This window comes from Salvelinus fontinalis, chromosome 31, assembly GCF_029448725.1.
Source record: "Salvelinus fontinalis isolate EN_2023a chromosome 31, ASM2944872v1, whole genome shotgun sequence".
In the NCBI taxonomy this organism is placed as follows: domain Eukaryota; kingdom Metazoa; phylum Chordata; class Actinopteri; order Salmoniformes; family Salmonidae; genus Salvelinus; species Salvelinus fontinalis.
In genome coordinates, this window is record NC_074695.1 from 34,521,072 (window position 1) to 34,542,137 (window position 21,066).

A 21,066-nucleotide genomic window follows, 5' to 3' on the forward strand; every position below is an offset into this window, starting at 1 on the left:
AGACGTGAGGAAAAAGTTAAATCTTGGTTTAATCAGACCAGAGAATCTTGTTTCTCATGGTGTGAGAGTTCTTTAGGTGCCTTCTGGCAAACTTCGAATGGGCTGTCATGTGCCTTTAACTGAGGAGTGGCTTCCCATCTGTCCACTCTACTATAAAGGCCTGATTGGGAGAGTGCTGCAGAGATGGTTGTCTTTCTGGAAGGTTCTCACATTTCCACAGAGGAACTCTGGAGCTCTATCAGAGTGACCATCAGGTTCTTGGTCACCTCCCTGACCAAGGCCCTTCTCCCCCGATTGCTCAGTTTGGGCGGCCAGCTCTAGGAAGAGTCTTGGTGGTCCAAACGTCTTCTATTTAAGAATGAAGGAGGCCACTGTGTTCTTGGGGATCTTCAATGCTGCAGACATTTTTTGGTACCCTTCCCCAGGTCTGTGCATCAACACAATCCTGTCTCGGAGCTCTACAGACAATTCCTTCGACCTCATGGCTTGGTTTTTGCTCTGACATGCACTGTCAACTGTGGGACCTTATATAGACAGATGTGTGCCTTTCCAAGTAATGTCCAATCTTTTGAATTCACCAATAGATTGGACAATCAAGTTGTAGAGACATCTCAAGGATGATCAATGGAAACAGGATGCACATGAGCTCAATTTTGAGCAAAGGGTCTGAATACTTATGTAAATAAGGTATTTCTGTTTTTGCAAACCTTTCTAAAAACCATTATATTAAAAAACAAAAGTCATTATGGGGTATTGTGTGTAGAATGACGAGGAAAATGTTGTATTTAATCAATTTTAGAATAAGGTTGTAACATAACAAAATGTGGAAAAACTTAAGGGGTCTGAATACTTTCCGAATGCACTGTATGTATTTAATGTATATCATGTATAGGCGTGTCTGTTTGTGTGTATCTGCATGCGTGTGTCCATTAGACCTGGGTTTCAAATATCTCAATTACTTTCACATACATTCAATGTAAGTATTAAGTTATCTTTTTTTTCAAAAGACAAGTAGTGGAATGAATATTTGAATTTATTTGGAAATACACTAGGAAAGTATTTGAAAAAAACTCAAATACAACGATTTAAAAACACTCCCATCAATTTAACCCAGATATTTGAAAATAGTATTTGAAATACATGTAAGTATTTGAAAATCCTGTCAAACACAATTTGGCAGACTATTATTTTATTTTTTATTTTTTACAAACAACCATTCAAATACTCAAATAAAAGAACAAATATGTTAAATACCAGATTCTCAAATTCACATGTATTTGAACTGACGTCTGGTGTCCATGTATGATCATGATGTCATTAATGCTTTTTTCCCCATGTGTCCTGACAGGTGCACATGTGTACTTTGGGAAGAGAGGCCTCTGGATCTCCAATACTTGTTACTGAGAATGTTACTTCTGCAACCACGCATGTCACCAAGGTATCAACAATTGTCAAATGGTCTGACATATTCAGTACCTTCAGTATTATTGGTTTCCATTGATCTTATAATGTTTGCCAAATTGCACACACCTTTTCTCTAGCTGTAGAGGTATAAGCAACAGCAAAGGTGTGTTTAATTTGGCAAATATTCCCAAAAAATTTGTTGTGTGTTCCAGACGGTGAAAGGGGGCTATTCAGAGACCAGAATTGAGAAGAGGATCATAATCACAGGAGATGATGATGTTGACCAGGAGCAGGTGAGCAGACTGCAGCTTAAGGACAACATGACCTCTGTAACGCAGTAACCTATAAGCCATAGATACAGCAGGGGATGTGTAGTCTTAAAAGTGCTCATAGAGTATTCATTACTTGACATACACCAGACTATTGATTCTACATAGTAAGCAGTTGAAATTAATGTCATATAATTTGTTCCTTCACAGGCCCTCGCTATTGCGATACAGGAAGCCAAGCAACAGCATCCGGACATGTTGGTCACCAAGGCAGTAGTTGTCAAGGAAACAGAATCGTCCACTGAGGATCCACATGGGACATCTTAGGTACAGGAGTCTTCAAAACATTAAACAATGACAGGTTTCTATTGTGAATTGAATCTCCATAACCTCTCTGCATGAAAAGTTGGTAGTTCCTTTCATCTGGTGTCATAGTTTAAACCAGGGATGGGCAACTGGCGGCCCCCCAATTTGAAGGCCCATCATTTCGCGGGGGGACTCAGTCGGGCTCTCAACTTACTGTTGCAAGGTAGAATAATAGAATACACCAGGTGCAATTTCGAAATGTGGTTGTTGTGCATCAACAGTTTTCATCTTGTTATGTCAGTCACTGACCGTCACTCAATTAGCCCACGTCAGCTAAGTTAGTCTAGCGGCCAGCTATCTAGGCTTGTAGTAATCAAGGTAGAATTAGAGCCTGGGGGTGGGCAACTGATGAGTTCAGTTGCATCCCCCCCCCAGTTGGCCCCATCCCCATCAAAGTTGCCCATCCCTGCTTTAAACAATGAACTGTCTCCTCTCTCCTATAGTCCTGATTCCTGGGACATGATCGCCCCCCGCAGGAGCAGACCTGTTGGTGCCTGAGCTACCTGAGACTACCACACTACTGTACCACCCTGACCACTGCTAGTGGGGCTCCGATACACACAGCCACACACACACACACAAGTTTCAATCCCTCACCCTTCCTACTCTGGCCCACTGGGCCAACCCATATACTTCCCTGTTGTCTACCATAGTAACAGGACTCATTTAAATCCAACCCATATTTATGAACCTTTGCTCTGGCGGTGATATGGTGAAATATACCCTCTTAGAATCTGAGAGTGAAATACTTACATACTCATCTCTAACATGTTGGCTCAGCTTTCCCAAACAGTCACATTACAAGTCAAAATGTTGAAAACACTTAATTTTAACTCACTTTACCTGTTGTCTAATGATTTTATTTCCTATGTCGGAGGTAATCTGATACAACATATCCATAGGGGAACGTTATCAACCCAACCTTCAGTACGCTGGTCTGTATATTTCCATTTTGTATTTTCAATACTGACTCAATTTGCATGAGACAAACATTTAAACAATTTATCTGAACCTAACCACAGACCGAACGGCAAACACTTCCAGCTGATTACGAGGAAACGTGCTTCGGTTGACAACGTTTGGTTACATTCAACTATTGTTTACATATTGTACATCACGTGAAATGCATCACATGATTGAAAATACTCACCGGAATTACAAGCCGACATAGCCATATACCTACCGGCGCCCCAGAAAGTTGGGCTAATAGTACTTTCCTGTGGCCATTTTATCTCCACTTCCAACCGCCAAAAAGACAACCGGTAAAGTACGTTTAAATATCATTTTATTCAACATTCTGTCTGGTAGAGACTATTGCGTCTTTTTTACAGCGACTTCTTTCAGACTGATAGCCATGGAGTAACCATGGTAACAGTCTGATATTTAGACAAGGTGAAATACAGACATGGATGGCTAGATATGGAAATGTCATAAATTATGTCAGTTTTGGTACTAAGAAATAACAGGTTGAATGACAAAATAGTGCCAGAATTCCACGTTTCACTGCTGGAAAGTTTCAGTCTACAGCTAGTACACGTGTGCACTGGTCTCAACAGAAGCCAAACAACTGGGTTTTGACTAGATAGGATAGGATAATTAATGTAGCAGATTAGGAGAATTAGGCTAAGGTTAGGTAAAGGGTTAGGGTTAGCTAAAATTCACATAATAAAACTTGTCCCCAGGCTCGAATTTCTGGAACATAGAGCCTGGTAACAGTGTGGGACTGTGAAGGGGTGTAGATTTACTGAGTGACATGATAATCAATTCAAATTCTGAGTGAATCTAACGACTATGAGATGTATTTGTCATGGTGCACCACGGAAATAACGAAGTATTTGTTATGGTGCACCACGGAAATAACTCCCCGGAACCCAAGTAGTAGGAACATACAGCTAGCCATAGCTTTGTTACACACGAACAGAAAAACAATACTGGCCCCCGAATGCAGCACACTTAGGGGGAGGTTCTAAGGGTTGCACTAGATGGTGATGGACTGAGAGATCAGACAATTAAAACCAGTGGTTGTTTCTCCGCTCCTGTCATAGGCTTCCAGTCAAGTCCTTTTCTGAGGTGCTCGGAAACCAGACGGTTTGACAGAGAGAGAGCCAGCTGGTGGGCGAGATTAATTTGATTTAAGCTGTATCCTATCTAGACCACCAAACTGTTCTCAGCTTTCCTCTGCATAGTATCCTCTAAGGAAATTAATGGGAAGGTTTTTGCCTGAATGTCAAGTGGATCCAAATCTTAGGAGCTGTTGTCTCTTTGATGTGCTCATCCCATCATATCACTGTAGAGTCTCACTGCCATCACAACCCACACCAATGCCACACTTGAAGTGCAGGACATTTTTATTACAGGGGTACTTAGTATGAGATAATCTGGCAGACTATAGGACTACAATGTGGTCCGAAGTCCTACTAAGTAAATTCCACCCACCATTCTAGACCTCAGATCCAACTCTAATGCCTACTGAGGCCTAGATTAAATCTGGACAGCAGAAAATCGACGCTAAAGCACAATTGAAATTTAAAGGCAATGTTCCCGGATTCACTGAGACTACATTATCTGTAAACGCTGCAAACAGTATGTCGGCTCAATTGTAAATTACCTTTATATTTGAATTGCGCTATAATGCGGATCTTGATTAAATCTAGAGTGTGCTTACGTATCTAGGTAGTTTGTCAAGAGAAAAAAAACGTATACGTATCCATTAGATGTAGGTCCAGTACTGTTGACGTGCATGCAGTAAAGCAGGTTTTCATGAACAGGAAAACCTTCCCTTAGTTTTATATACTCGCTAAACCAGCAAAGTCCATAACTGTGCTTTGGCCCATTTCTGTAACAGTGAGAATGGTTATGGGAATGCCAGAGGATACACAGATTGCAGGAGATGTGAGAACAGTAGGCTATTCTGCACCAGCGAGGTCAGTAAATCGCGGCGCTGGTTTGTTGGCACTAACTCGACGATGCCAAATGCGCAGATGAGTAGAGAAAGGGGCACCACAGCTAACACAGAAAGGTCAAAGTTGAACTTTTCTTCCTGCAATGGCGCATCCTCACCATCATACAACAGAGGAGAAGAGCTGTTGAAACTATCTCGGATAAGTAGGCTTTCTCAAGATATCTTGCTTTTTCTTTTACCCACAATTGGGCCATTTGGCTGACATCTTGGCAAACCCTACCTTGAACGCTTGCAATTGGGCATTTTTGTTTTAAGAACACAATTGACGTTACTGTATTATGATGATGATGATGGTTTACTTGTTATTGAAGTTGATCTGTGTAGACATTTGGATGTATATGAATGGAGTGGTTATGAACCGCTGATCTATAGAATGTGCCTGTTGGGTATTTATAAAAATTGTGAAAGGATAAATTCTGAGCATGTTGCTGTTCTAAAATGATCCAAGGTCAGGTCCCCTTCCAACCGTTAGAGAGACAGTCTCTTTCTGCTGTTATACTGTGGCTATCTACAGTAGGAAATATTAAGAGATTCACATTAGAACCTTATTAAGTATGCCAAATGAGCTACCTTTTAAATGAAGCAAGTATTTTAGATAATGTTTGCATGATAAAGACATTCATTATGAAATTAATTTAAACCACTAGAATACCTACTGTATAGATACAGGGTTATAGTATTATACAAAGTAGAAGAGACCTTTAAGGCAGTATGAAATATCACAGTAGCTAGCTACAGTTGAAGTCAGAAGTTTACATACACTTAGGTTGGAGTCATTAAAACTTGTTTTTCAACCACTCCACAAATGTATTGTTAACAAACTATAGTTTTGGCAAGTCGGTTTGGACATCTACTTTGTGCATGACACAAGTAATTTTTCCAACAATTGTTTACAGACAGATTATTTCACTTATAATTCACTGTATCACAATTTCAGTGGGTCAGATGTTTACATACACGAAGTTGACTATGTCTTTAAACATCTTGGAAAATTCCAGAAAATTATGTCATGGCTTTAGAAGCTTCTGATAGGCTAATTGACATCATTTGAGTCAATTGGAGGTGTACCTGTGGATGTATTTCAAGGCCTACCTTCAAACTCAGTGCCTCTTTGCTTGACATCATGGGAAAATCAAGAGAAATCAGTCAAGACCTCAGATTATATTTTTTTAGACCTCCACAAGTCTGGTTCATCCTTGGGAGCAATTTCCAAACGCCTGAAGGTACCACGTTCATCTGTACAAACAATAGTATGCAAGTATAAACACCATGGGACCACGCAGCCGTCATAACGTTCAGGAAGGTGACGCGTTCTGTCTCCTAGAGATGAATGTACTTTGGTGCGAAAAGTGCAAATCAATCCCAGAACAGCAAAGGACCTAGTGAAGATGCTGGAGGAAACAGGTACAAAAGTATCTATATCCACAGTAAAACAAGTCCTATATCGACATAACCTGAAAGGCCACTCAGCAAGGAAGAAGCCACTGCACCAAACCTGGCATAAAAAAGCCAGACTACGGTTTGCAACTGCACATGGGGACAAATATCGTACTTTTTGAGAAATGTCCTCTGGTCTGATGAAACAACAATATAACTGTTTGGCCATAATGACCATCGTTATGTTTGCAGGAAAAAGGGGGAAGCTTGCAAGATGAAGAACACCATCCCAACCGTGAAGCACGGGGGTGGCAGCATCATGTTGTGGGGGTGCTTTGCTGCAGGAGGGACTGGTGCACTTCACAAAATTGATGGCATCATGAAGGACAATTAGGACACGAATGACAATTATGTGGAGATATTGAAGCAACATCTCAAGACATCAGTCAGGAAGTTAAAGCTTGGGCTTTCCAAATGGACAATGACCCCAAGCATACTTCCAAAGTTGAGGCAAAATGGCTTAAGGACAACAAAGTCAAGGTATTGGAGTGGCCATCACAAAGCCCTGACCTCAATCCCATAAAAATATTGTGGGCAGAACTGAAAAAGCATGTGCGAGCAAGGAGGCCTACAAACCTGACTCAGTTACACCAGCTCTGTCAGGAGGTATGGGCCAAAATTTACCCAACTTATTGTGGGAAGCTTGTGGAAGGCTACCCGAAATGTTTGACCCAAGTTAAACAATTTAAAGGCAATGCTGCCAAATACTAATTTAGTGTATGGAAACTTCTGACCCACTGGGAATGTGATGAAATAAATAAATCATTCTCACTACTATTATTCTGACATTTCACATTCTTAAAATAAAGTGGTGATCCTAATTTATCTAAGACAGGGAATTTTGACTTGAATTAAATGAATTGTGAAAAACTGAGTTAAAATGTATTTGGCTAAGGTGTATGTAAACTTCCGACTTCAACTGTACATCAGTAAATGTACAACATAGGCTATGGCTGGGATTCAATCCGAGGCACGTTTTAGAGCGATGTTGACAATGCGCCCATTAAAGCTAAAATTCTTAATGGTGAAACTGCTACAACAAATAAGTTACTGCAAACAACAAACACTGTTTTCCCCCTCTGACATCACTGCACACACGATAGAACTGTGGTATATGTACTGCATTTGTTTTTCTTGATGCATGACGCTCCCCCAGTGCTCCCCACCTCTGCTTCGTCGACAAAACAAAAACAATAAGCCGTGGGCGGACAGTGGAGCTGTTTCCCCCTATTGTGGATTCCATCCTTAAAGGCAACGTTCCCGAGGAGACCGCATTGACTGTAGCTGCTGAAAATGTATGCTCAATTGGAAATTACCTTGAAATGTCATGAGTTCCACAATGCGCCTCAGATTGAATCCCGGCCTAGATGTCAGTGAAATTAAAAAGTCTGCATTATGTCTGTTCTAACTGTAGACTCCATCTACAGGAAATTAAACTCTGTAACAGGAAAAAGGAAATGGAAGGTATTATTAGCATACAGTGTTTTCAATACAGAATGCGGGGAGAAAAGATAACTCAACAAATTCAGTCATGATAACAGAGGGTTTGCCAATCCCGAGGTCCCACAACATGTTCACATTTGGTTGACTCCATTAAATAATAGGAGTGCTGTAAAGTGCTATCACTGCACTTGAAGGGGCATACATAAGGCTCTCCATCCATCTACATACACATTAAACAACAACTATCATGACATTAGCAATTGCTAATGATTTTTATCCTGGTGGCGTTTATGCCATTTTCAGGGATGACTTACTGTGTGTTATATGGATTCAAGTTTTATATGGACATTTACCAGGCCTCTTGCAGTGACTATATGGCATTATAAACATAAGCCCTTATTTATCCTCCTTCAAACAAAGTGTTCCAGTGATACCTGGTATCTCAATCCCTCATTTGCTTTTGTTGTGTTTTGGTGTGGTTATATTTTGAGTGTTTGAGGGATACTGTGGCCTATGTTTACTACTGTATGAAAAGTGTGCTGTGATAATGTTTGGTAGTAGTGACACTTCTGTATTTGTATGAAGGAACTACTTCCAACAGTTTTGTAATCGAGAATATACTTTAGATGAACTATGTGCCAAAAAGCCAACAAGATGATGTCACAAACATGATATGGTAAGACTAATGTATATGTCCTGTCATAGTATTACTTGTCAGGTACCCTCTTACAACACTAAGCTACTCTGAGTTAATGCATTTAGACGAAAAAGCATAGGTTGAGCTGAAGGTGCAATGTTAGATTTATGACAAGTTAAAGTTGGCTTTGAGACACATAACTCAACTGTTACCAGGTGTGTGGTGTGTAACTGTTGAATCACATTGGACAGCCAAGCTCCGTTTTTGCATTTATGTTCGATATCTTTTACATATCACAGTGTCAAAATCAATGTGGGGGTTAGGAGTGGCGAAACCAATGTCAACAGCCATGCATTCCTTTGAACAGTATTCTGAGGATTACATTGGTTTCAGATAAATGGCAATGTTACTACTGTACACTAGAGAGTTTCAATGAGCTCTAGATAGCTTGCGGTGCAGTCTGCATTAAGTGCATCTAGCATCAGTTTACCCTACCCAAGTCCTAACCTTAATCATGACCTTAGATCAGTATCTAAGGGCAACTTCATCCGACATGTTGAAGTAACCTGGCAACTTGGACAAGTAATCAAACCAGCCATGATTAATCAGAGGCGTTGGCGAGACCATCGCCCTGTGCCGAACCCTGATCGGATGACCTCTGGCTGACCTCAGAACCCTCCCAGATCCCTCAGCTCACCCCTATCTGTATAGCCCTCCTCTACTCAGTTCACATCATGTTTGCTCTGTGCTGCTCCCCATTGCTTGGTGCTGTGTCTTTGCTGTACAGTGAACTTGCATTCCATACATTAATAAACTAAATGAAAAGAGCAAGACGAGAGTGAGATCCTCTGTTCTCTGTCCATGAATAACCCTTTTTCTTGTGGATGTTTATCTGAGTTGTAGCATCCGTATTCCACCATATGATATCAGGATAATTTGTATACTGTTTGTTTGATTATTTACATCTTGTCTTCAACGTCATATTTATACAATATGGCACTATATTTCACATAACCTCCCTAATGCCAAGACTTGTCTTTTCATGGCAAATATATAGCAAATACATATCTTCTGAAGAGTACATATTTAACTTTTCAAAATGGTAGGCCTATACATCCAACATTAGAACATATTGTTTGGACTTGTCCATCTGTATTCTCACCATTGCTATGGTAAATAATAATACATTAGCTCGGATCACATTTCCCCTCAGAAAAGAAGCAAACAAAATGTCATTATGTTTATTAAAAGCAGGTTGATCCATTAAAATATTCCAAGCCACTTACATTGACCACTTTCATGCCAAACAGCAGTTGACTGTAGGAATATGCACAATGTTCAAAAACTCAATAAACACTGCCGCTTCTTTAATGCAAATCATGAAAGACATAAGAAAAAAGGCATATCTGAGCACTAATGATCAAACATACAATGCTCCAAAGGAACCATGTTCTCAGTTAATAAAATTGGGATAATTTCTAACAAACAATATCTGGATACACAAATGTGATTAATAAATAATAGTAACACGGTAATAATAATAACAAAAACAACAATGATAATAGACATAAGGCTCATTTTGGGACCTGAGGATTTCATACAGACAGTGTACAAGAAATTGGCTCACACAGCTTAGCGTGGCTATTTATGCACTTGTAATGGAGGGAAAGGCGAGGAGAGAAAAGACATCCATCTATCAGCTTTCCACCACACTGTAGTTCAGACCAGAAGCCATTTTGGTGCTGACTGTACTGCAGCTGCCAGTATTATGAGGCTGGGTGGATGGGAACCAGTTGGCTCAAAATGTTATCAGTTATACTGTATATAACAGTCCATATATATAACGATAAATGTGGTCCTCTGTCGCTCAGTTGGTAGAGCATTGCACTTGCAACGGCAGGATTGTGGGTTTGATTCCTGGGACCATCCATCCGTAAAATGTACACACGCATGACTATAAATCGCTTTGGATAAAAGCGTCTGCTAAATGGCACATCATATTATATTTTATGTTATGTAAGAGTAAGTGCAGTTTCCAGGAAAAGGAACATAGGTCCCAAACCAGGCCATAACATGACGAGGTTTGTCAAGACGCCCTGGTAGTTGACAGGGGTCACCAGTGAAACAAGAGGTTTTCTCTTCTTAACCTGTTCAGTACAGTAGGTGTCCTAGATAGTCTTTGAGGATTCAGGGAATGACAATCATCACTGCAGGTATGGGTCTCTTGAACGTAGCTTCATTTCACGTGTGTGAGTTAATTCCCTTCACACTGACCAGGGTCAGCGGCATCTTAACTCACCAGTTGTACCCTTATCCAAATGATGTTAGAAACTAGCAGTCTCCTTTTTTGGGGGGACCCAAGCTCTCACAGGGGTTCCTGAAACGTACACAGCTTCTTGTGCGTCGTATCTCCTTGTCTTCATGAAGAAACGCTTTTGAGATTATCCATTTACGGAAAACATTTTAAAAAGACAGAAAGCGGTAACAACGTAATTTCAGCGTTTATCAACGCTGCTTATGTAACAACAGTTTCCAAGCTGGACTTTCAATATCTCCCATGAAAGGTTTGGGGGAAATATATTGTCAACAAAGGGGGTATCTGTTAGAGGAAGAAGATACATGGCCTCTTTGTCCAGTGTCCTCATGGAAAGCAGTGTGGTCCAGGAGCTGTTTGTCATAGGAACGTCCTGGCTGTGAAATAGAGTCCCACCATATTGACCACGGATAACGCTGATGACTCCGGGGCTGCACCAATGGCCATTGCACCTGCAATAAAACCAGTCAAATCTAACGAGTTTCTTACAGTATATGCTGTTCAGAATGCAGTTCAATTATATTCTAGACATTGAATCAGGGTTGGGGTAAATTCCATTTCAATTCAGGAGGTAAACTGAAATTCCAATTCCCCAAATGTCTCTAGCACTTTGCATTGCAGCACAGGAGAAAGTGGTAATAACATGGTTATAGTATGTTACAATTTACGGTTACGCACCATGAAAGCAATATGTAACTAGTGCTGGAATTAAAGGGTTAAAGGTTAGAGGAGTTTGGAAAAACAGATCCCTGTTACCATACTGTTGGTGAGTTGTTAGCCCTCTATTACATATTTGGAGTATTACCTTAAAACAAGATTATAATTACACAGATATTAACGACTAACTGGGAAAAATAAGGTCTGTTATTAACAGTTTCTCCCGTGAGGTAATGTAATGTAATTTCTTGTAGAGATGCATTTTGGAAAATGTGAATTTGAATTTCAGTTTACTTTCTGAACTGACTGACGTGGAATTGACCTCAACCCTGCACTGAATTAAGAATATCCTCACAAACACATAATGAGTGATAGCGCTGAGGTTGTCATGATGCACATCTAGTCTGCAATGTTTTCCACCGTGTTGTTATTGCTCAAATGTATCAGGAGGTGGCGCCGCTATACTGTATTTTGGATCATAATGGTTAGACATCAGAAGGGCCCATTATACTAGACTTGTTTGCATTGAATCCAATTAAAGCTTTACATGTATAATGATATGTTGCTCTTGTGTTAAAAAAAAAGATCAATTATGTTCTGTTCCTAATGTTATTTCAGTCATTTCAATTACAATTATTACATGATCTCATGCAAAAAGTTAAATCAGTTGGCCCTCATAATAATTGTATAATTTGGTGGGTGCTTATATTTGTCCTATTTCACACATGTACAAGTGTGTATTGATACACATAGTGTGAATTGGAAATATGTTTTTTTGCATATCCCAACTCCCCTGAGACACCCTCAGAGAGTGGGGACACGGCCAGGGTCAGACATTATCAACAGCGACTCTAGATCAATTAGGGTTAAGTGCCTTGCTCAAGAGCACATCGGCAGATTTTTCAACTTGTCAGCATGGGGGATTTGAACTAGCAATCTTTCGGTTAATGGCCCAACGCTCTAACCGTGTCAGGCAGAATGTCCCACCTGCTATCCTGGGAATAGTGATTTGTCTACTGCTACTCCCCTCTCCTCCCTCGCTGAATGGTTTGATCTGGATGACATAGTCCTCGTTGACCGGTAGCGCCAGCTCCAGAGACGTGGTGTTGGTTTCGACCACGTTGGGACGACTGTGTCTGTCCTGTGTGTACATCACCTGGAGAGATGTGACAACACAAATCATACACAGTGAGGATCTGCACAATGTTGTCTCGAGTGCACATACTGTATAAGAATCACTATGAGAATGAACCATGTCGTGGTCAGAAACACTGCTGTGCTTATTATATACTTTGCTTATAAGAATCCGTCTGTTCAGTCATCCAAGTTTGTTGTGATTCTTATAAGAGAAGGGGTACTCTCTAAACCAATACAAGTGCTGAACAACTCAACATAGGTGAATAACCCTAGCACATACTGGATCATTTAAGAAATTATAAGAAAAAAAGTTGAAATACGTGTTTACTCCCGTACTTTGTAACCAGTGACCTCGGACTCGTTCTCCAGAGCTCTGACATGATCCCATTTGAGGATGACCTTTGAGTTTGAGGTGTTCCATATGATCTTCACCGGTGCCTGGCTTGGGGCTGGAAGAAAAGAAAACGTGAACATCTATCAACTATCATTTGGATAGTCCATCTATAGATGCTGATGGTCTATTGATAGTTTGTTGGGTATTTATAGATGGCCTATCCAAATAAAATGTCTCCGGGACGACAGCCCAAAGAGTATTCAAACACAGCGAGTCAGGGTCAATATAATTTTTTTCAAGTGAGGGGGGTGGGGGGTGAGACTCTATGGAGTGGATGCAGGCAGGTATCCTTGAATGTAGGTTTTGAACTTACGGGGTTTCTTGGTGGTGACATTGACTGTGGCACAGTGAGGGCCCACCCCGGCACTGTTGTACGCTCGGAGGGAGATAAAGTAGGTTCTGCTGCCCTCCAGGCCTCTGATCACTACAGACGTCCGGTTACCCATGGTCCTGATCACACTGGCTGTCTCCTGTCTCTCCCTCTCACCCCAGTACCTCAGCTACAGTTCAAAACACACCAGTCAACACTATAGGTCAACATGCCTGATCTGTTTAAACTTTGTTTCCTTATCAATGAAATCAATCAACTGTATTTTTAAAGCACAGCTACACTGGCCATAAACTCCCCAGTAGGATGAACCCTAGAGAAGAACCCATCTTCCTCGGGCTGTACGGGGTAGAAGTTAAAAGTATATGATCATCAAGGCCGGATAGTTTGTCACGTCAGAGTATTCATATGCTTGTCTAAGGCCGTGGTCACATTAGGATTTTGTGTTCGAATATTTCGGAGGGAGCCAATTATTTTTCAATGGGAATCATCTGTTGCCCGATGAATGACAACAGAGCTGATTGTCTGACAACAACAAAAACGCACAAACTAATTCCCTTCTAAACTCTGTTTTTAAAGTTAGTCCTTATATCGAAGGTGGCATAGGCTTGGTCTATATGTTATTAAACTCGCACAATCTGGAATCCCTAGACTCTCTTAAGAACCACTGGGAAGAGGATTTAGGTAAACAACTTTCAGATGAAATTTGGCAGAGTATGCCTCGGAGAATACATTCTTCATTTATATGTCTAAGACATGCTGTAATTCAATTTAAAATATACTGAACAAAAATATAAACGCAACATGAAACAATTTCAACGATTTTACTGAGTTACAGTTCATATCAGGAAATCAGTCAATTTAAATAAATTCATTATGCCCTAATCTATGGATTTTACATGATTGGGCATGGGCGCAGCCATGGGTGGGCATAGGCCCACCCACTTGGGAGCCAGGCCCACACAAAGGGCTTTATTACAGACATAAATACTCCTCAGTTTCATCAGCTTTCCAGGAGGCTGGTCTCAGACGATCCCACAGGTGAAGAAGCCGGATGTGGAGGTCCTAGGCTGGCGTGGATAAACGTGGTCTGCGGTTGGACCTACTTCCAAATTCTCTAAAATGACGTTGGAGGCAGCTTATGGTAGAGAAATGAACAATCCGTTCTCTGGCAACAGCTCTGGTGAGGCCAAAGGTCCCTCAACTTGAGACATCAGCGGCAATGTATTGTGTGGCAAACTGCAGATTTTAGAGTGGCCTTCTATTTTCCCAGGCACAAGGTGCACCTGTGTAATGATCATGCTGTTTAATCGGCTTCTTGATATGCCACACCTGTCAGGTGGATGGATTATCTTGGCAAAGGAGAAATGATCACTAACAGTGATGTAAATATCTTTGTGCACAACACTTGAGAGAAATAAGCTTTTTGTGTGTATGGCAAATTTCTGGGATTTTTTATTTCAGCTCACGAAACATGGGACCAACACTTTACATATTGCATTTATCTTTTTGTTCAGTGTAGTCCATTGGCTGCATTGGTCAAAGGCAAAATTATCTTAGATTAGACCAGAAATAGATCCCACTTGTGGCCAATGGAAGCAGGCTCCTGCTACTTCATTGCACATGTTTTGGACATGCCCGAAATTGACAGATTTCTGGATGTCAATTTTTGGGACGTTTTCAAAGATACTGGAGAGACCTACAAAAACGGCCTTTATTTCATTATTCGGAGTGGCACCACAGGAGGCCCCTCTAAACAGCTGGCCTTTACCACTCTTCTAGCTTGACGTCTTCTACTATTGAAGTGGAAAGATCGGTTTCCTTCTACTTTTAGCCATTGGATAAAGGAAGTTACGCAACATCTCAAGCTAGAGAAAATGTGCTCCTCCGTTAGGGGATCTGCAATTACATGTATAAAATCTGGCAATCTTTCCTATCCTTTGTAGAAGACATGGACCCAGATAATTTCACAACTACATAAACCAACCCAAATTAGAATTTTTATCCCTATTTTTACCCCTCTTTACTTTTTTGTTTGATTATATCTTTGTTTTGTTTGTTATTTGGTCAAATTCTATTTCATGCAAGCTGTGGGTTTGATTTGGTAGGGGATCCTTTTATGTCCTGTTGGAGCATGAGGGGTTGAAGTAGGTTTGATCTGGTAGGGGATCCGTTTATGTTTTGCCCTCTACCTGTTCTGTCTGTATTATCTGTATAATAATTCAAAATGCCAAATAGAAAAATATTTGATAAAAATAAAAAAATAAAAAAAGCTTTTGACGGATACAACTCGTCTGAACTCGTCCGAAAACAGTTGACTCGAGTTGTACTAATGACGGACAAAAACGAACAATGATGTACATCATATACGATTTCATCCATGTTCATGCGTCTCAGTGTGGCTATACGCTAACTGATAGTTGTTCAGACAGGATAGGGTGTTGATTTAATCTACATAAATGTAACAATTCAATGAGGGATAATACTGGATAGTCCATTGATCTTGTACGAAGAGAAAAACTGAAGTGGTGTCAGATCTATCCATTTTATGTCTATGATGTCCAGTGTGTTTGTGCTCTGACCTCGTAGCCCAGGATGCGTCTCCTATTGTTGCTCCAGGGCAGGGCCTTCCAGGTGGCCTCTACCTCCGATGCCGACACACTCCTGGCCCGCACCCTACCCGGGGCTCTGCTGGGCTCTAGGGTCAAACACACAGTACTTCATAATGTCAAAGTGAAGTAAAAATTCGACACATTTAAAAATAATTAAATTATAGTCGATAAGTATTCACCTTTTTGTTGAGGCAAGCCTAAATTAGTTCAGAAGTCAAATGTGGCTTAACAAATCACATAATAAGTTATATGGACTCAATCTGTGTGAAATAATAGGGGTTGACATGATTTTTTAATGACTACCCTTTCCTCTGTCCCCCATACATACATCATCTGTAAGGTCCTTCAGTCAAGTGTTGAATTTCAAGGACAGATTCAACTACAAAGATCAGATAGCTTTTCAAAAGCCTCACAACGAAGGGCAGTGATTGGTAGATGGTTAACAATAACAAATTACGCATCAAATATATCTTTACGTATGGTCAAGTTTATAATTATGCTGTGGATGATGTATTAAACCACCCAGACACATCAAAGATGCAGTCGTCCTTCTGAACTGAGCTGCAGGACAGGAAGGAAACTGCTTAGGGATTTCACCATGAGGCCATTGGTGATTTTAAAACAGTTACAGAGTTCAATGGATGTGATAGGAGAAAACTGAGGATGGATCAAAAACATTGTAGTGACTCCACAATAATGGCCTAAATAACAGAGTGAAACAATAATACAAATATACAGAATAAAAAATATTCCAAAACATGCATATGTATGCAACAAGGCACTAAAGTAATGAAAAACACGGTAAAGGAATACACTTTTTGGCCTAAATTCAAAATCGTATGTTTGGGGCAAATCCAACAACACATCACTGAGTAACTGCCTCCTTATTTTCAAACATGGTGGTGGCTGCATCATGGTATAGGTATGTTTGACATCGGCAAAGACTGTAGACTCTTTCAGGATGAAAAGGAACGGGACAGGCAAAATGAAAATACATTTTAAAATCCTAGAGGATAACCTGCTTCAGTCTGCTTACACCAGACACTGGGAGAGGAATTCACCTTTCAGCAGGACAATAACACAGCCAAATCTACACTGGAGTTGCTTACCAAGAAGACAGGGAATGTTCCTGAGTGGCCAAGTTACAGGTATATTAGTGTTTCATTTTCATTAATCTTAAAAAATAATTCGAATTTGTATTCCACTTTGACATTACAGAGTATTTTGATAGATCGTTGACAAGAAAAGTACAACTAAATCAATTTTAACCTCACTTTGTAACACAATAAAATGTGAAGAAATCCAAGGGAGGTGTAGACTTATTATAGGCACTATGCATATAGCATCTGAAATGAAAAGGAATGATGGAATAGGTATGTTGTGTACTCAGCTGGGTCTGGCATCACTTAAACTTTGCAAAAAATACGCAATGGCGTCCTATTAGTGTTGAACCCTGTAGAGGTATTGATGGATTTCAGAATTCTGGAGTTATATAGAACATCTCAATAACGTTAGAAAAAGAAAAAAAAATCACGGAATTCCTTCCCTAAATAAATAACAGGGTCTGGCAGTGTACTGTACCTTCCTCTGCAGAGTAGATGGTGGCCACCGGCCCAAAGGGGCCCTCCCCTTTGTTATTGTACACGCCCACTTTCACATGAAATGGAGAGAAGGGAGCGATGCTCTCGTTCTTGAAGATGTATCTGGAGGCGTCGGGGGAGGTGACTGCAGCCTGCATCCAGCCTTGAGCCCCCTGAGGTCGGAAAGCTACCACATAGCCAAATCCTGGGCCACTCTGTAGCTCTTCAGGGACAGGCTGCAGAAAGAGGTGAAAACACAAATGTACATCGGTGCATTCACATAATACCTTCTTACTACCTTCTCTAATACTACCATGCAGACCAGAACTGTACTTTTCTGGCTTGTATAAAACATTTTCACATTGTCCTCTTCAGCGTGGTTCTAGCAACTTTGGTGACTGCGTAACCAGTAGTGTTAAAATACCTATTGGTACAACCTGCATGCTCTGAAACATACTTGCAGTCAGAAAATGGGTTATGTTTGATTCATCATTTATTTCAACATATCATTTGGTGCACTTTGCTGAATCTATATGACTTTACCAATCAAGCTGATCATCTTTATTAGTAGTGTTCACTTTACCTCCCAAGTGATGACAAGCTCCGAGCGACCACCACCCCCTCCGTTCACTCTGGATGGTGTTATCTTGGGAGCTGCAAAAGGGTGTTTGTTTTCATAGAGAAACTTTAATGTCTGCATGCCTCCTACTGTTATCATGGCAAAACATCTGTCAATTAATGCTGTTAATTGTTGGGGTCACCATGCAGTTGTTAAACAAAATATCAATCATCAACATCCCAGTAGAAATAGGCTTGTACTGTACCTCTTGCACTTTCCTATAATAATGCATTAATAATATTGCATCACAACTTGAATGTAAACAAACAATTCATTGAGTAAAATTGCACATATATAGTACAGTATTCAGCATTCATCGTTGTGTTGAGAGCTATGTGGGGCAGATACAGTACATACGCATGTCTTTGGTCCGGGCTTTTTTGGAAGGTTTGCTGGGCTCTCCTGTTCCGATGGCGTTGGTTGCCAGCACTCTGAACTCATACTCCACCCACGGACTGAGGTCAATGACAGTGGCTGTCAGCTGTTTGCCCCCAAGAAGTTCAGGAACTAACCCGGACAACAAATAGCCTTTAATTAGCATGTTGCAGGATCTTCTAGTGCTATATAAATACAGTCTATAACTGTGTGTGCTAATTGTGATGATGTATCTTGAACCTTGATTATGTTGTGAGTGCATTATTCAATTTAATATACAGTGTGTGTGATAGATAAAGATAGGCACAAAGATGCACGTGGACACACACACGCACACACACCCACACACCTGTGATGACTCCCTGCCAGCCCAGTGAAAAAGTTGTGCGGGCCTGAATGTTGTGGGTGAGGACTGGGCTGTGGTTGTCAGGACCCGGTCCCCAGGAGAGAGATGCTGTGCTGTCTGTCATCTCTGTCACCTGGAAGTCCACAGGTGGGCCTGGAGCACCTGTAAAAATCGTTATCACAGCATCATCTTAGTTGATCAACATGAGATATAAAGTACTGTGTATTCTACACATACATTTTAATAATGTATTTATTAATTAAAATGTACTGTAGCAGTCATGATTCAAACACAAGCTTACGAAGAGGTCTAAACATTATGGGCCGATTATTGGAGAGTAGGAAAACCCAAGGTTCCAGGTTTAATTATAAACGTTCCATTTGCTACATTAGTGGCAAAAGTGGAATTTCACAATTCAAATTGTAATTGTTTTTTTTTACTGGATCCTACAACAGATCAATGTGACATTTTGTGCTACTGGTGCTCCAGCATAGCCATACCTCTAACTACCACATCGGTGGCGATGGAGACACTGTCCACCTTGGTCTGGACAGCACAGGTATACTTCCCAGCATGCCTCAGCTGAATGTTACGGATCATGATGTCACCTGCTGAGCGCTGTCCATAAGGAATGTCAAACCAAAGCAGTAAGGAAAATGTTAGAATTCTAGAAAAGATATTGAATAAAAAGCCCTTCTTCAAATACGAGCAGGATGAGAGAGTACACTTGATTGGTTCTGTGTTCAATATACAGTTTGAGGTGAAAGTCATGATAAAAGTCAAAGACCTTCAGTAGAAACGGCTGAATAGTTCAGACCGTTTAATGATGACAGTTTCTACCTGAGAGAATGAAAAGGCTCTTTTCAGTCTCATTCCTTTTACTCCTTTCTGTTTCTAATTGTCAGCTATAACCCATGCTGACCTTTGAAGCTGCTCTACTGTACTTGTTAGTGTGACTTTTGTCACATAGATAAGATTGAGGTCAAGACGACCAATGGTTTCAGACCGTAGAAGACCAACATTTGTGAGGAAATCATTTTTGCCTAACATTAGCATTAGCTGATACTCACTATACTCTGTGATGGCTTCTTGTTATTGGGCCTCAAAATACTCAAGTCACAATGTAGTTGTAAGTAACTCAAGTGGTGGGCGAAACTTACAGTTTTAGCTTGAACATTGTAAGGAAACTGGGATCCATGTGAGCGAAACTGGGATCCACATGGCCAAAACAATAACGATAAACACTTTTTTTGCATAACAGTATACACTATCACAAAACACTTTTTACAAAACAGTAGACAACTCTCTACATAGGACACAAACATCTACTGTGTAAAGTATGTCAATCAAAACTAAATAATTTTTTCACTGCCAATAACAATTACTTCCATAATGTATATCTTTCCCACCAACATGTAAACCCCTTTGCATAATTGTTAACCTCCTAATCAGTCCAGAAATACAAATGAAATAGTTCACCTGTCAATTGTTTGATTTTCCATGGGTTATAAAGTAGATCACATCGTTATTTTTTATATTGGCAGCTGTTTTATAGGGAAAATATTCAATGTGTTGCACAGTATATAAAAACATATGGCCTTACATAAAAAGGACATTTAATTGAACAGTCATTTCAGTCCTTACTTTTTACAGTGATTGTGTTTACTGTACTTCAGTCATTTTTGGGAGGGAATAACTTTCAATATTACTCTATTCCATGTTGCTTTTCAGAGGCTTCATCATGTTTTACATAGGAGGGCTTTGTCAGCCAAGTCTAGTCACAGCATATATAGTAGGCCTAACTACCTCACAGTATTTGGTTTGTAGTACCATAACTACCTGCTTGGTTTGGAGTTCTTTTGATGGACTAGATTTGATTTATGTTTACTGTATTGTAAGCATTTACATAATTACATACAACATAGAACACATATGCAATGCAAACAGTATCGTATTTTTACACCTTTCTGTGAAATTCTTCCTACTTTACAGTTTCTCAATCACATACAAGCATTTTTTTTTTTTTTACTGTGGCCAAACATCCAAATATATTTTCCAAGCTTCTGATAACTTTCTTGCCTTTGTATCTGGATTGCATATCTTAGACGCCTTTTGCAAAATTATGAATACAAATGGAATCAGTGGATAAAAAAATTCACTGTTAAGTGTTCTTAGAATATTAACAC

At 40.2% G+C, this 21,066-nt stretch overlaps 2 protein-coding genes across 8 annotated transcripts in view; one reads left to right on the top strand and one right to left on the bottom strand.

Moving 5' to 3' along the window:
• Nucleotides 1–9,349, top strand: part of si:dkey-178k16.1 (band 4.1-like protein 1) — a 110,713-nt gene extending 101,364 nt beyond the window's left edge. For all 6 annotated transcript variants that reach the window (XM_055892344.1, XM_055892345.1, XM_055892346.1 and 3 more), the window contains 4 exons: nucleotides 1,349–1,438; nucleotides 1,617–1,697; nucleotides 1,884–2,000; nucleotides 2,483–9,349. In XM_055892344.1, the coding sequence (XP_055748319.1) occupies nucleotides 1,349–1,438; nucleotides 1,617–1,697; nucleotides 1,884–2,000 (288 nt within the window). In that variant the 3' untranslated portion in view covers nucleotides 2,483–9,349. The remainder of the gene's footprint in view (nucleotides 1–1,348; nucleotides 1,439–1,616; nucleotides 1,698–1,883; nucleotides 2,001–2,482) is intronic.
• A 396-nt stretch (nucleotides 9,350–9,745) lies between these two features.
• The window catches only part of cntn3a.1 (contactin 3a, tandem duplicate 1), a 112,249-nt gene continuing 100,928 nt past the window's right edge, over nucleotides 9,746–21,066 (bottom strand). For both annotated transcript variants that reach the window (XM_055892351.1, XM_055892350.1), the window contains exons 14-23: nucleotides 19,381–19,498; nucleotides 18,884–19,042; nucleotides 18,517–18,666; nucleotides 18,124–18,194; nucleotides 17,542–17,776; nucleotides 15,931–16,046; nucleotides 13,334–13,520; nucleotides 12,963–13,075; nucleotides 12,477–12,645; nucleotides 9,746–11,284 (exon numbers count right to left, since the gene is read on the bottom strand). In XM_055892351.1, the coding sequence (XP_055748326.1) occupies nucleotides 11,193–11,284; nucleotides 12,477–12,645; nucleotides 12,963–13,075; nucleotides 13,334–13,520; nucleotides 15,931–16,046; nucleotides 17,542–17,776; nucleotides 18,124–18,194; nucleotides 18,517–18,666; nucleotides 18,884–19,042; nucleotides 19,381–19,498 (1,410 nt within the window). In that variant the 3' untranslated portion in view covers nucleotides 9,746–11,192. The remainder of the gene's footprint in view (nucleotides 11,285–12,476; nucleotides 12,646–12,962; nucleotides 13,076–13,333; nucleotides 13,521–15,930; nucleotides 16,047–17,541; nucleotides 17,777–18,123; nucleotides 18,195–18,516; nucleotides 18,667–18,883; nucleotides 19,043–19,380; nucleotides 19,499–21,066) is intronic.